This window comes from Mauremys reevesii, linkage group 3, assembly GCF_016161935.1.
Source record: "Mauremys reevesii isolate NIE-2019 linkage group 3, ASM1616193v1, whole genome shotgun sequence".
Taxonomy (NCBI): domain Eukaryota; kingdom Metazoa; phylum Chordata; order Testudines; family Geoemydidae; genus Mauremys; species Mauremys reevesii.
The window spans coordinates 125,218,664-125,233,552 of record NC_052625.1 but is presented as its reverse complement, the minus strand read 5'-3'; the positions used below and the strand labels follow the sequence as shown (position 1 = coordinate 125,233,552).

The following is a 14,889-nucleotide window of genomic DNA, read 5'->3' as shown; positions in this document are numbered from 1 at the left end:
GTTGAAAATGTCACTTTTATGGGGACAAGTCTCTCCCTGCCCCAAGCCCAAAACAAATCCAAAGCTGTACATTTAGTTATTATCTGCTACTGTTTATTTTTCCTTATTGGCAAAGGATGTATCCTATGCTCCAGGTCTGTCTTCCTGTACTGTAGAGGATCTCATGTTCTACAGGTGAATTTGGGGCTAGGTTTTTGTTAGGGCTGTCAAGTGATTAAAAAATGTAAAAGTGATTAAAAAAATTACTTGCGATTCATCATGCTGTTAAACAATAGAATACCATTTGTTTTAAATATTTTTGGATGTTTACTACATTTTCAAATATATTAATTGCAGTTACAACACAGAATACAAACTATACAGTTCTCACTTTATATTTATTTTTCATTACAAATATTTGCACTGTAAAAAAAATTGTATTTTTCAATTCACCACATACAAGAACAGTAGTGCAATTTCTTTACCATGAAAGTTGAACTTACAAATATAGAATTATGTACAAAAAAACCTGCATTCAAAAATAAAACAATGCAAAACTTTAGAGCCTACAAGTCCACTCAGTTCTACTTCTTGATCAGCCAATCACTCAGACAAACAAGGTTGGTTACAATTTGCAGGAGGTAATCCTGCCTGCTTCTTGTTTACAATGTCACCTGAAAGTGAGAATAGACATTCACATGGCACCGTTGTAGCTGGTATTGCAAGCTATTTACGTGCCAGATGTGCTAAAGATTCATATGTCCCTTCATGCTTCAACCACCATTCCAGAGGACATGCTTCCGTGCTGATGATGGGTTCTGCTTGATAATTCAAAGCAGTGTGGACTGACGCATGTTCATTTTCATCATCTGAGTCAGATGCCACCAGCAGAAGGTTGATTTTCTTTTTTGGTGATTTGGGTTCTGTAGTTTCCACATCAGAGTGTTGCTCTTTTAAGACATCTCAAAGCATGTGCCACACTTCGTCCCTCTCAGATTTTGGATGGCCCTTCAGAATCTTAAACCTTGGGTCAAGTGCTATAGCTATCTTTAGGAATCTCACATTGGTACCTTCTTTGCGTTTTGTCAAATCTGCTGTGAAAGTGTTCCTAAAACAAACATATGCTGGGTCATTATCCGAGACTGCTATAACATGAAATATGCAGAATGTGGGTAAAACAGAGCAGGAGACATACAATTCTCCCCCAAGGAGTATAGTCACAAATTTAATTGATGCATTACTTTTTTAACCAGCATCATCATCATGGAAGCATGTCCTCTGGAATGGTGGCCGAAGCACGAGGGGCATATGAATGTTTAGCACACCTTGCAACACCAGCTACAACAGTGCCATGCGAATGCCTGTTCTCACTTTCAGGTGACATTGTAAATAAGAAGCAGGCAGCAGTATCTCCCATCAATGTAAACAAACGTATTTGTCTTAGTGATTGGCAGAATAAGAAGTAGGACTAAGAGGACTTGTAGGCTCTAAAGTTTTATATTGTTTTGTTTTTGAGTGCAGTTATGTAACCAAAAATAAATAAATAAATCTGCATTTGTAAGTTACACTTTCATGATAAAGAGATTGCACCATTTCCATTGTTTATCATTTTTACAGTGCATATATTTGTAATAAAAAATCATAATATAAATTGAGCACTGTACACTTTGTATTCTGTGTTGTATTTGAAATCAATATTGAAAATGTAGAAAAACATCCAAAAATATTTAATAAATTTCAATTGGTATTCTATTGTTATAAGTGCGATTAATCACAATTATTTTTTTTAATTGTGATTAATTTTTTTGAGTTAATCACGTGAGTTAACTACAATTAATTGACAGCCCTAGTTTTTCTATTACAGTGGTTTCCCTCCTGGGGGTCTGCAGACTATGTCTAAAGGATCCGCAAAAGGTTATTGTTTTCAACCTGTGGTCCATGGACCCTTGTGGGTCTGCAAACTATGTCTAAGATTTCCAAAGGAGTCCACACCTCAATTCAAAATTTGTTAGGGGACTGCACATGAAAAAAGGTTGAAAAAAACCCAACACTGTTCAATTAGAAACAGAACTGCAAACCTGTTTCTAAGTACTGCCATCCACGGTCAAATGATAGTTACGCGTGATACTGCTTGACAAGCCATGGCAACCTAATCAAATGAATATGATTTGGCTTTCTACATTACAATTTTCTTGTGCCATGGATCTTGCCTCCGAAATTGAAATGTGTCTATTGGTAGAACTCAAGCTCCTCAAAGCCAGTGCCAGCCCTAGAGGCACTCAAAACAAAAAGCCACATGGGGCTCCAAGTTCCAAGTGTGCTCTGCCTTTTGGCCTTCACAGGAAAAAAAAAAATCTCACTCCTCATTTCTATGCCCTTTCAGCTTAAAAAGCCCTCACTTGCTGATGTTTAGCTGCCTATGTAATTACCCATATGAGACAGTTCTAGGCTCGTGTTTATGCTTGTGTCTTAATAGTAACTTCTCTTCTCTCTAATGTAAATAAGGACACGATACAATCGTGTCTCTACACTGCCTTTGAAGTGAAAGCCTCAAGTTTTCATTTTTCTAAACAAAATCCTCTTTTAGAAAACTCTCCCGTCTCTGTTCTCAACTACGCTATTAAAATCTAGTTTTGTTTAGCTTACCACAAAACTAAGATTGGTCCTGAGCACAGCTGAGCTAATTGCCAGTAAGACAGTTACTTATGCACCTGTCTGGTGATAACACATATTATAATAATGTAGTTAGCTTGGCATGGTGGTAGCTGGCCAGAAGGAACAGGCAGAGGAAGGATGAGTCGACCAAGAACCAACCATTGAGGATTTCAGTCAGATTATGAAACAGAATTTCTTTTTTCAGAGTAGCAGCCGTGTTAGTCTGTATCCGCAAAAAGAACAGGAGTACTTGTGGCACCTTAGAGACTAACAAATTTATTTGAGCATAAGCTTTCGTGGGCTACAGCCCACTTCATCGGATGCATGCAGTGGAAAATACAGACAGAACATGAAACAATGAGTGTTACCATACACATTATAAGGAGAGTGATCAGTTAAGGTGAGCTATTATCAGCAGGAGAGAAAAAGAACTGTTTGTAGGGGTAATGAAAATGGCCCATTTCCAGCAATTGACAAGAAGATGTGAGGAACTGTGGGGGAGGAGAGGGCGGGAATAATCATGGAGAAATAGTTTTACTTTGTGTAATGGTCCATCCTTGTCTACACTTGAAAGGATTTCCGGTATAGCTATACCAGCAGGCCCCCTAGTGGAAACCCAGCTTATAGCCGCAAAACAATTATTTTGTTGACATAGCTTTTACCAGTTCTCCAAACAAAATAAACTGTACCAGCAAAAGGATGTGTTGCTAGTATAACTGCATCTACACTACAGTACTTTTTTCCAATATAAAAATTTCATAACAACTCAAACTCCTAATCAACAGTATTATCCAGCAGAACTTTTTGAGTATTGACCAGGTCCTACAGAATTTTAGGCAGTCAGGGTGAGCTCCACAAAGGGTACTTAGTGTCACAACTAGGATGTGGGCAGTCTGAACTAATGGTCAGAGCAGGAGTCAGGCCAGGGCAGATACCAAGAGGTCAGAGTCCAAGACAGGACTCAGGTATCAGGAGGCAGACAGGGTCAGGCTACCAGGGGTTCAACAGTAGCTGCAAGTATTGCAGGAGAAGCAGTTCTAAGCATGGGAAACCCAGCTGCGTGGATAACTTCCTGTCCCTGTGCTTGGTTTAAATAGAAGCTGGGAAGCAATCAGGACCCCACAGTGTTCAGCCCATCGGATCCCAGGATAGGAGTCCTCTGTCAGCATTCTGCTTCTAATCTGACAACTGTTAAACAGGTCACCGAGTGGCAGGTTAGAACTTACTAGTTCCTGGGAGCCCTGTGCATCAGCATTCAAGAGCCATAGTCCCTGACATGTAGGTGGCTAAGTCCCATTTTGAGGCACCACTGCGATCCACAAAACACCTGCTTGGATTCCACCTAACCCTGTAGGTGCCTAAAGTCACTCAGTGCCTAAGTTTTTGCAGTGAAAGTTCCCTATGCATCTATGTTTCTGCCTCTGAGCACAGGCACTGCTGCCTCCCTCTAGACACCCAGACACCTAACTCCCAGCCCTAGATCGATACACAAACCAGGGAAAGAGGCTGTAAAATATATTACTGGGGCTCAGTCCTTTTAAAATGATCATAACGTCCATGCAATAAGGATTTAAATACAAGCTAAAAAAATCCTCCACACTCCCAGCAGTTAACTTCACCAATCAGAAGTTTGCCCAACCTGACCTCAGTTAAGACCGTGAAATCTGCAGGAACAGCTTTCTGTCGCGGAACAGGGTGTTAAAACATATCCTGGAAAGTGGCTCAAGAAAATGAAAGATCAGTTGAAAGTCTGAGCACGAAACTGGTTATGTACGAAGTGAAGGATTTCAAGTATGAATGTGTGGGTGTTCTTGCATGTGTTGAGGAAAGAAGGATTTGCAGAGGAGACAAGGGAGAGCTTTGTGCACAGTGCTCACTCTGACACTGCTCAGCCTGTTCTCTGTCTCTCAGCTTCACTTCTGACTCGACAGGAACATGCAGTGGCTCCTCATTCTCACTCTCTTCACCATCATTTATATGCAACAGGTAAGTTTTCTCAAAATATCTTTCTCTCTCGAGCGGTTACAACTTTTATTTGCTTCATGAAAAAATAAAATTCACTCAAGCAAATGCTGTGTACAGAATAGGAAGCCATTTTTTACCACCGTGTACAATTTTATTTGCAGGTTATTCATTGCACAGACACAATTTTGAGATTTTCCTCTCACTTCTGTTCATTGCTAAAAAAAATTAAATTCTCAGTGACTTCAACTCTCTCTCTCTGTCTGAGTGCAAATTCTTGTCTGACACAATGCAAGTAAACATCTTTCCCTTATTCAAATTCCAGGTACATGCACTGATCTGGCTCTAGGCCTCCATAACCTAGTTTTGCAAATTAGCAAGGAGCTCTGATGTTATTAAACTGTTTTAACAACAGAGAAATTCTGCTCTATCTACTCCAGTTTCAAAGGCCAATTCCATTAAAAAAAAAACTTGCAAATGTGTTCTTTTCTTTTTCTAATAATGAAGTTAAATCTCCACATGGACAGTTCTCATAACAATTATACGTTGGTATTAATTTATTTACCTCATACATAATTTGCTTAAACTTAAAAACCAACCAACCAACCAACCATGCATCAAGAGATTTCCACACAATGGTCTCCCTTTTTGAATCTGCCCATAGGACTGGCAAAACATGTGCCGCGGGTTTGTGTGATGTGGACACAATTGTTACAGTAGGCTAGGGAAGGAAGAATCATAAAATATTTGGTTTGTCAACTTTACAAGCAGACTTTAAATTTTTATCCTCACTTGATAGAATGTTGAAGATTTTTTCAAGTAAACAGTGTTATTCAGTGTCAGCAGAGTTAACCGTACCCCAGGATGTTTTCTCATGATTTGTTTTTCTTGCTGTGAAGAGTCACACCTCTGAGTTGCCCTCTCTTCCTTTATTTTGTTTTGTTTTTGTTTAGGTAGAGCTCTGCAGGTTCAAAGCACATTTTGACTTATAATACAAAAGCTTTAATAACGGCATTAATGTAAGTAATTGCTGAACCACAGCATATGAAGGAATTCTGTTAAGAGAACACAGATCCATTTTGAAATAAGAGATACCTGATTTTAGTCACACAGACAATACCACGGTGTGTAGTTCAGACCCTAGCCAAATTTTAACAAGATAGATAATATTTTTGGGAAAAATATTTCAGCAAATGTTGAGCTGTGCTGATGGGAGTTTCCTAAAGTAACCATCCAGTCACTTATACTGATAAATGTTTAAGAGCACCTGTTTACCTCACAACCTTCTTCCAGAGACAGAAACTTTAAAAAGCTTTAATAACTGGCACCAGAAGTACAGACTAAGCTAATTTTATGGCTGGTTAAGGTTAACAAAGCTGTTCCTTTAAAAAATCAGTTATAAGAGCTAGTGATTTATCATAGTATTACTGTACTATGTTTGTGTGGAGAACGAATGAAAATAAATAATGGAATGATTAAAAACACCATTTATTAAACTGTGCCTGGTACATTGTAGAGCCTGTTTGAGATATGGCATAATATTTCAGCTCCCATAGTGGTTGATTTTGTGAACAGATGTGTATCTTAAAAAACAGTTCTAGTCAAGTGACCATGGAAGCTAGATGTTGGAACCCAGTAAAACTTTATAGGTTTGGTGGAATGTTTGAAAAATGATGATCATAGCTACAAAAATTACTATAAATATGAAAATCAGAGGGGAAAAACCCCATTAGGAAGATCCCCTACTCCCTGTGGTGAACTGGAATTCAGTTATGTGGCTGGTTGTTGTGGCATGCAAAGCAGAGTTCTGCAGCAACTTCCAGTTTAAATATGGGAATTTGTATTGAATTAAATAGGAAAATGAATAATATAACTAGTACAATAGTCTTCCCTAGACTGCCAACGGTTGTTTTTACTGACTGGACAGTACTGCACAGCACAATTTGTTTGGAGAAAGAGAGAGAAGCTGATAGCATTTAGCTATGTCCTTAGGTACCCAGAAAAATGAGGAAGATGGATCAGGTTTTTGGCACCTATGTGGTAGCTGAGGTTTTGTCAGTGGGGAATGCCTGTATCTTCTCTTTCCCTGGATCTTAATGGGCAAGGTTGGAGGTTTCTTTAAGCTACACTGGTGGAGCTGCTAGTACTCCTTGTTCTCAAACCCATTAGACCATGGGAACTACTAGCTGCTCTATCAATCTATTCGCCACTGCTAAATAAGCACATCAAGGTCTAGGTTTTTATTTAAGACCAATGAAATAGTTATGGTTGACATTTAAATTGTCATCATGTTTTAGCATTAATATGCCATTGAAATAAACAGAAGCAATATACCGCTCTCAGAAATACTGTTTCAGGCTCACTGTAGACTTCAGAAAACACCACTCATGGCTCATTTCTGGAAGGATCACTATTTAGTCATGGGCTAGAACCAGTTTTCCTTTAAAGTGAAGACTTAAATTCTGAAGCAGGAGCTGGACTGTGTGGAGAATTCTGTAGACGCAGAATCATGAGACACACAGGACTTTTGCTTTAGGTCACTCAGACTACCACCTTGCCATCTCAGTGCTGCCGCCAGTCTGTTAAGATCTCTTTCCTGCTTAAGCCCTGGATCCCGCAAACACTCATGTGAGTAAATTTATGCACGTGAACAAATTCGTGAAACTCAGTGGAACTGCTCACATGTGTATCGATTTGCAGGATCAGCACCCTACAACACATTTTTCCTGCCACTAGCACAACAAAGCCAACACAACAATGGCAAAGTGACCTGCCTTCTGTTCCTTCACACACCAACAACCCAATTGTCAAGTAAGCTGTAAGTGCCAAATTTTCAAATACTTGCACCAATGTAAGTGGCAGAAAGAACATCACTTGACTTCCAGATATCAGAGTCAATTTATAGGGCTGACAGATACAGTCTATAGATTAGGACTGAGTACATTTGGTATAACTTTATCAACAGTGTGAAACCCTACAACACCAAATTTAAAACTTTATCCTGACTAACTACACTAAAAGTTTTATTTTGTTGAAAGAAGAGACAGATTAATTTTCTTTGAAATAAACGGAAGGTCAGATTCATTGTTGGTGTAAAAGCAACAAAGAATCCTGTGGCACCTTATAGACTAACAGACATTCTGCAGCATGAGCTTTCGTGGGTGAATACCCACTTCTTCAGATACATTGTTGGTGTAACACTCCAAATGTGCTAAGTTAGTGGTGAATTTGGTCCTTTGTTTCTCATGTACTGCCCCAGCGTATCTCACTTTTTCATCTTGTGAATTTTTACAAAAGCTTTAATGGCTTTATGAAACTCACTTCTTTCATCCTTACTAAAGTTTATGGTATACTACCCATGCTTAAAGTAACCCAGCCCTCAAAAGTCCGACCATATGTAAGTTTTTCTGCAGGGCACAAGGCAACGGACAACTAGAAGTGAAGCCTGGGGAAAAATCTGCAGAAGCCAGTGAGATACATCAGCGTAAAGAGTTTTGTCACTGGCCATGCAAATGCCCCCATGTGCCAACCTGCACCCCGGGAGTGAGCCTGGTAAAGGATGGTTGCGGATGTTGTAAAATCTGTGCCAAGCAGGCTGGAGAGACCTGTAATGAAGCAGAGACCTGTGACCCTCACAAAGGACTTTACTGTGATTACTCTGCAGACAGGCCTAGGTATGAAACAGGAGTATGTGCATGTAAGTTATTACTCTTTCACATCCTATTCTTGAAACTTCCAGGGGTGATAAGCATGGCTCTTTATAGCCTGACTCAAACGAAAAAAATCTTTTAGTTTGGGCTGCACAGTTCCTTGCCTGTAAATTACACCAGCGTACACTCACTCATTTACTGCTGTATAAATAAGTATTTTTAAGGGTGTCACTGTTGCGCCATTTTACACATCAGTCAAAGTGGTCCATTAGGTGTAGCCACTCTTACTTATGGAAGCATTTGTGACTGGGTTGAAACAAAGCAGCCAGTAAGTATAATTTCTCACAGATAAAAGTTGTGTTTGGGTGGGAAAGGGCAGAACTCTCCTCTTACATCTGCAGAACGTCATCAATGCAGGTAATTGGATGATCTCGCCTTACCATTTGGTATCCATTAACTGCATTTTACAGCTTGTAGCTGTGTTAGTAATTTTGCTCTTTGCCATTTTCAGATATGATAGCAGTAGGATGTGAGCTCAATGGAGTGTATTATGTCAATGGCCAGGCCTTCCAGCCCACCCCACTTTATAAGTGTCTCTGTGTTAGTGGTGCAATTGGATGTACGCCTGTATTCACCTCAAAGGCAGCAGCAAGTCAGTGTGTCATGGTCAAGGGCAGAAAAACATCTGGACATTCCAACTGTGGCCCTGGACAACAGAAACAGCTACAATCAACAGACTACAGATTAATGCCAGGTGTGCATGACTAGCATGGTAAACTATTTTCGTACATGGTAAATTTTTAAACTACAGATTTATTTTAAAAAAAAAGAACAAATGATTTGATATTCTATTTACCGACATCTTGTAGATCCTTCTTATCAATAGAAAATGGAGGATTCTAGATTTTGGCTCAGACAGCCTGGTTGGTTATTGACAAAATCTCAGTCATTGCAAGGGGGGAAAAAAAAACCCAACTTCCTTCTCTATCTTGGATTCAGTCTATAAGAATATGGAGCAATTTATAATTTTCTGGTTTCTAAACTACTCGCAATATTATCAGGTTCAAATTATAATGGCCATTTCCAAGTTAAATCATTTGTCCTCTGCTTCTAGGATGAGAAGGAGAATAAAATAAAACAGGGTAGCCCGAGGCTCAAGAACAAGCCAGATTCAAGTATTGCAGATATATAGGCAAGAGCATGCAAACGAGTGAGCCAGCCCAGGCTATAACAAATTTATACACACATGCTGGTGGTTAACATCCCAAAATCTGGAATTCAGGTTGGACAAGCTCCCAAGAAGTTCGAGTACTTATGCAAGCTAGCCTAAAAAATGGAACCTTATCCTACATCTAAATGATCAATTTGACGAGACATGAAGGATAGCAATTCCTTTTTTACAGAATTTATCCAAAACTGGGACTAAAACCATACACAGTAGAAAGGAACTCAGAAAAGCAACTGAGTTCAAATGAACGAATTGCACACTTTTAGAGAATGATGTTAATCTAACCAAGGAGAAACGGAGCCATCTGGAATATCTGATACCAAATCATTTAAACCAATTAAAATGTATTAATAAACTGGAATTATAATTATATATACCTGCAAGACAAGATGTTGCTTCTTCCCAGCATGTTAATAAGACAGAAATTTTAAGGTGCATTTTCAATCATTTTTACTGAGAGTGAAGAGCAACTCCAGCCCTTGCCATGAATTCAGGAATTTGGATAAACTGTGGAACACAATGAGAACAACTGCAAAGCAACTGTTTCCCAGTTGGCTTTTAGTTCACAGGGCTGAACATTCCAGCCCCATGTTTGCAGGGGAAGGGAAGGATCACTGGTTGCTATACATGCCGAGGGTCTATGCAGTTATTCAGCTCATACAACACTGCTGATCGACTGTCTTTTCCCAAGACACAGGTGATGGGGAAAGGCAGCCAATTAGAGCAGCATTTCCCCCCATAGACAAGTTTTTTTCACCCAGTCCTGTAGAAAGGTCTGAAAACCCATAGAGAGTTGGCAGGTCTAAATGGACCCAGAAATTGCTTTTAACCCTTTGCTGGCACATCCATGGAAGAATTTTCCCCATTTGTCAGAGCCTTCCTGGATAGAGACCACTCTGTTCTACAGGGCTCAGTGCACTAGGGATTCCATTTCAGGACCCAGGCCTTAAATGGAACTTTTCTGCCTTTGATTCCAGTTGAATGCAAAGTCAGGTTTGTTTACATGTCCAGTTTTACTTTCTGGTTTTCATGTAGTACCATGATGTTATAATTTTTGGGTTACAAACTCCTGGCAGATATTTAAATCTAAATAAAAATTTCCTTTAATTTAAAAAATGAACTTTGTGGGTCACATGCCTATCCATCTTAGATTTCAAACCATGATTTTTATAGACCCTAAGCCAATAATGAAACACTGCAGAGTGACGGACTCAAAAATTAACTTCTGGAATTAAATTTATAGTTAACCCTCAGCACTACCATATGAGGACCTGGGCTATAATCTACTCCTGGGGGAATTCTGTGCACACAATATATTAAAATTTTGCAAATTTTGTCAAAATAATACTATATAAACACCCCCGTTTCAATTACTTTGGTAATTTATTTCAAAATACCTTTCAGCAATTAAGTCTGTAACAATACAGACACACACAAATTCTCCCAGGAACAGAGTGTTAAAGAAACCCCTGTCACAACCCAGTTGTTTCTCTGCCCCCTTCCCACCTACAGCCCAGCCAGGGGGGCCAGACAGTCACACCCCTCCCCCACAAAGGCCAGCTGCGGGCCCCCCAGCCCAGATACTCACATCCCCTACCCTCCTAGAGCCTAGGGATCCAGAGGGAGGAACAGTCTGATGCTAGGTCCTGGGCTTGCATAGAGTTTCCTTCATGCCAACTCCTTCCTTCAGGACATGCTGGGAACTGCAGCTGCTGGGAATCCTCCAGTTCAAAATCCTCCCAGGCTCTGCCAGGTCCAATGGCCCCTAATGGAGGCCAACATCTCTGCAGCCCATTTCTGTGGGGGAAAAAAGGAAATTCTGCACACACAACATTAATTTCTGAAAAATTCTGCATTTTGCAGTGGCTCAGACTCCCCCCAGGAGTAGCTATAATCCTACATCTTGTTTCTTTACGTCCTGGGCTGACAGGGAGGGAAAGTGATACAAAACAGTGCCCCAGCACTAGGTTGAATATCTTCAGTTACTTTAAACTGAACAGAAACACCTTCCGCCAGACTTGAACCTGGAAGTAAGAGCTCTTGGAAGAGAAGTACCACTTAGCCTGAATAAATGGAAGGTCTGTACTATGTGGAGGCCTTATTTATTACGTCTGAAGCACCAGAGATGTACATGGCATTTTACAATACCAATTAAGATTGAGGCATGACCCAAAGAACAGGCAGACAACATGGAAAGTGAGGAAGATGGAAGGGACAAAACCAAAACAGAGTAGGAATCCTTGGTAGGAGAAATGCTTTTTCCCTTTCACAGAGAAAACCTGAACATTTGTTTAAAAAATTATGTTCTCTCCTTAACACAATGTAATAATCTGTGGTTTAAATTCAATTTGTGCATAGTTTGCATGAAATCATGCAGTGGCTTGTTAGCTCTAAGACTGTTTTAATTCTTTTCTCCTTTCTGTTAATGCTGGTAGCAAATGCTAAGCTTAATTTTATTGCTTTTACTGTTCTTTCAGTTTTCCTGCTTTCCTTAAGCATTTTCTGTTTAGCTAATTCCTAAACGAAGACAGTATCTATATCATACGTAGAAAATGTACTACATATGAGCAATTATGTAACCTCCCTTTATTTATTGCAGATCTGTGCCAGGCTTTTAATCTGCTTCCTGCACTGAGATCTTTAACCTGCTGTCTACCTTCCAGGTACCCTCATAATTCTGCCCTACCTTCTTAACTACATGTGCAGATTTCAAACCCCGTGAGCCCTTCTTGAGTATTTCATCAAGATTTGCCACAGTGATTTTAAATCTTATTTTATACCTTTACCTATTTGCACTCCTATTAGGTAGAGGATTAGATTTATTGCATTAGATATTTAGAAATGACTGAAAAAAAATCGCTCCTGACATAAAAAAAGAAAATTTACATATCAAAAGATTTATTTACATATGTTCATATAACTTTTCACAGCTGCCCTTGGTCTGCAGTCTAAGAAGTTTTTAAAATGTGTTCTTCGCTACTCCGGATGTTTTATAACAGTTCTTCAGAAGGGATTTTGGGTTCCCATAACATTAATCTGGAGGGTCATAGAACATACAAACAGTCATGCTGAGATTTTCAAAGCCATCTCAAGGATTTGGATGTCAAATTCCGATTTTAATGGAAATTGGTATCCAAATTTCTTAGGCAGCTTTGCACATCTCAGCCTTAGCCTTTTAGGTCTAACGAGAGAAACCACATGAACAGAAATCAAATGCTAAATCACTTTTTCAATTAAAGCTACTTTAGGCTATTTTTAAAAGTTCTGTCTCTATCTTGCTGTGTTGCAACATGTATAATACATTGCTCTGTCTCTCAGGTTACAGAAGTCTACCACTTGTTTTGAAGGAGAAGTGCTTAGTACAGGCAACTTCTTGGACACCTTGTTCCAGAACCTGTGGCATAGGTATATCCAACAGAGTGACCAATGAAAACAGTAAATGTGAAATGAGAAAAGAAGAGAGGTTATGTTTCATTCAACCTTGTCAGACCAATATATTGAAGACTATAAAGGTAAATTGTAGTGCAAAATGGCTTTCCATTATCTCTGATATGTGAGCCTTCCTGAAATACAAGATTGATCTTGTCTTTATCATGTAGCAGTGAACTACAGAAGTATACTTTTAAAGAAAGCCACAAATCTGAGGATCATTACTGGTAGCCTACTGTTTTATTACTTTAAAAAATAAATCTCAGTTTCTAACTGATACAAATAAAAGTAAGACAGCTTAAAAAAAAAGTAGGTAGTGTTTCAAATGCTACTGCTATTTAAATGCATAACAACCTTTGTTGTTTGTTCTGTTGGCTTTTTTCATGTGAAGTTTCAAGCTTTGCTTTGTTTTACATTTAAGATTCCAAAAGGAAAAACATGTCAGCCAACATTCCAGCTTCCCAAAGCAGAGAAGCTAGCCTTTTCGGGATGCTCAAGCACACAAAGCTACAAACCTACTTTCTGTGGTGTGTGTCTGGACAAGAGATGTTGCATACCTAACAAATCCAAAATGATCATTGTACAGTTTGACTGCCCCAAAGAAGGCTCCTTTAAGTGGAAGATGATGTGGATCACATCTTGTGTTTGTCAGAGGATTTGTAGTGATCCAGGAGATATATTTTCAGGACTCAAGTTATTATAACTTACACCATGGACAGCAGTGTATCATCAAGATGGCAGCATGCTCAGTTTGAAGAGTTAGCTAAAGAGAAGACCCTTCCACTGAAACCAAACTTGTTGACATTCTTCTGTTAAATACCCTGAGAACAGGGTTTAAGAACAACATCTATGTACGTAAAACAAGATACTCAAAAAACGTAAGAATTAAATTGTTTGAAACGCAAGTATACATTTGAGGAATGTCTAGCTAACATAGGGACAGCCATGGAGGGAAAACTTTTGTAATTTAAAAAAATCCACAGGAATGCAGGGGTGAATTTGCTCCATTTTTGACAAAAAACTCCTAGAAATAGGTGTCTTCCCTCATCCTCAACAAACATGTAGGTTTAAATTAAACATCCAAGTAACTTAAGATTCCTTTTTCTACTAACTTTTTTTGCTGTAATGATCTATCATTCTTGATCCACAAGATAGATATTCTTACAGCTACACTGACACAGCATTAGAAAAAAAAAAAGATTGATCTTTTGTGAGTTAGAAAAAAAATTACATATTGTAGCATTCAACTACAAATGAATTTTAAGCTCAGATTCAGTTGTGCACCAATTCTTATATTTTACATTTCTCCAAATGCAGCGAATAAAAAACATATTTGCGTAGGTACAAACAAAAACGTATTTGTCAAGACATAGGTTAGTTCACTTCATTCCCAATGAACTATTTTTCTAGATTTTAATTTTAAATGTATACAATTTGCCTTTTCATTATTTTTCCCCACTCATGACATGCTGACAAAAACAAACTTATAAAAGGAACAAACACTACTTATACAATGAAAAGTAACCTCATGATCTTATGCTGGCCTGCCTTCATTTCTCTTCCCTCTTCATGATATTTTGTTTCTTATTTAACCTAGACTGCAAGCTCCTTGGAGTAGGGACCATGGGTGAAGTCCTGGCAAAACTCCCAGTGACTTCAATGGGGATAGGATTTTATCCTATGTCTTTTGTCATAAAGTGCCAAGTACATTTGTAGTGTTCTATAGGTAAGTTGTTTCACCGGAGTGACTTTCAAAATGCTTTCTTCCTAATAAGAATTGGCTCAACAAATATTTGTCTTGTGTATTTCTGGCCTCATACATTAAAAATTAGAACTAATACTATTGTGTCTCGTCATACTGCCACCGGAGCTCTCTTGAAAGAAACTTGTAATTTAAAAAAAAAAGTAATTTTATGGGTCCATTTGTAGTTGCTCAACGCAGTTTTTAAGACCAAAGAGTCAGGCTTGGCAGACAAATTCTGAATA

General features: G+C 38.8%; 1 protein-coding gene across 5 annotated transcripts; it reads left to right on the top strand.

Annotated features, from left to right (window-relative positions):
• Window positions 1-4,331: 4,331 nt before the first annotated feature.
• CCN6 (cellular communication network factor 6) lies at window positions 4,332-14,741 on the top strand. Of its 5 annotated transcripts, XR_005596217.1 has the most exons (6): window positions 4,470-4,620; window positions 7,999-8,293; window positions 8,758-9,000; window positions 12,074-12,137; window positions 12,793-12,986; window positions 13,325-13,465. XR_005596217.1 is itself a non-coding variant. In XM_039530408.1 (5 exons), the coding sequence occupies exons 1-5, from the start codon at window positions 4,570-4,572 to the stop codon at window positions 13,604-13,606; spliced, it is 1,065 nt and encodes a 354-aa protein (XP_039386342.1). In that variant the 5' UTR covers window positions 4,470-4,569; the 3' UTR covers window positions 13,607-14,741. The 5 variants fall into 5 exon arrangements, 4 of the variants coding, with proteins under 4 accessions (XP_039386343.1, XP_039386342.1, XP_039386345.1 ...); XM_039530408.1 differs by lacking the exon at window positions 12,074-12,137 and having other exon boundaries at window positions 13,325-14,741; XM_039530411.1 differs by lacking the exon at window positions 12,074-12,137 and having other exon boundaries at window positions 4,484-4,620; window positions 8,010-8,270; window positions 13,325-14,741.
• The last annotated feature ends 148 nt before the right edge of the window (window positions 14,742-14,889 follow it).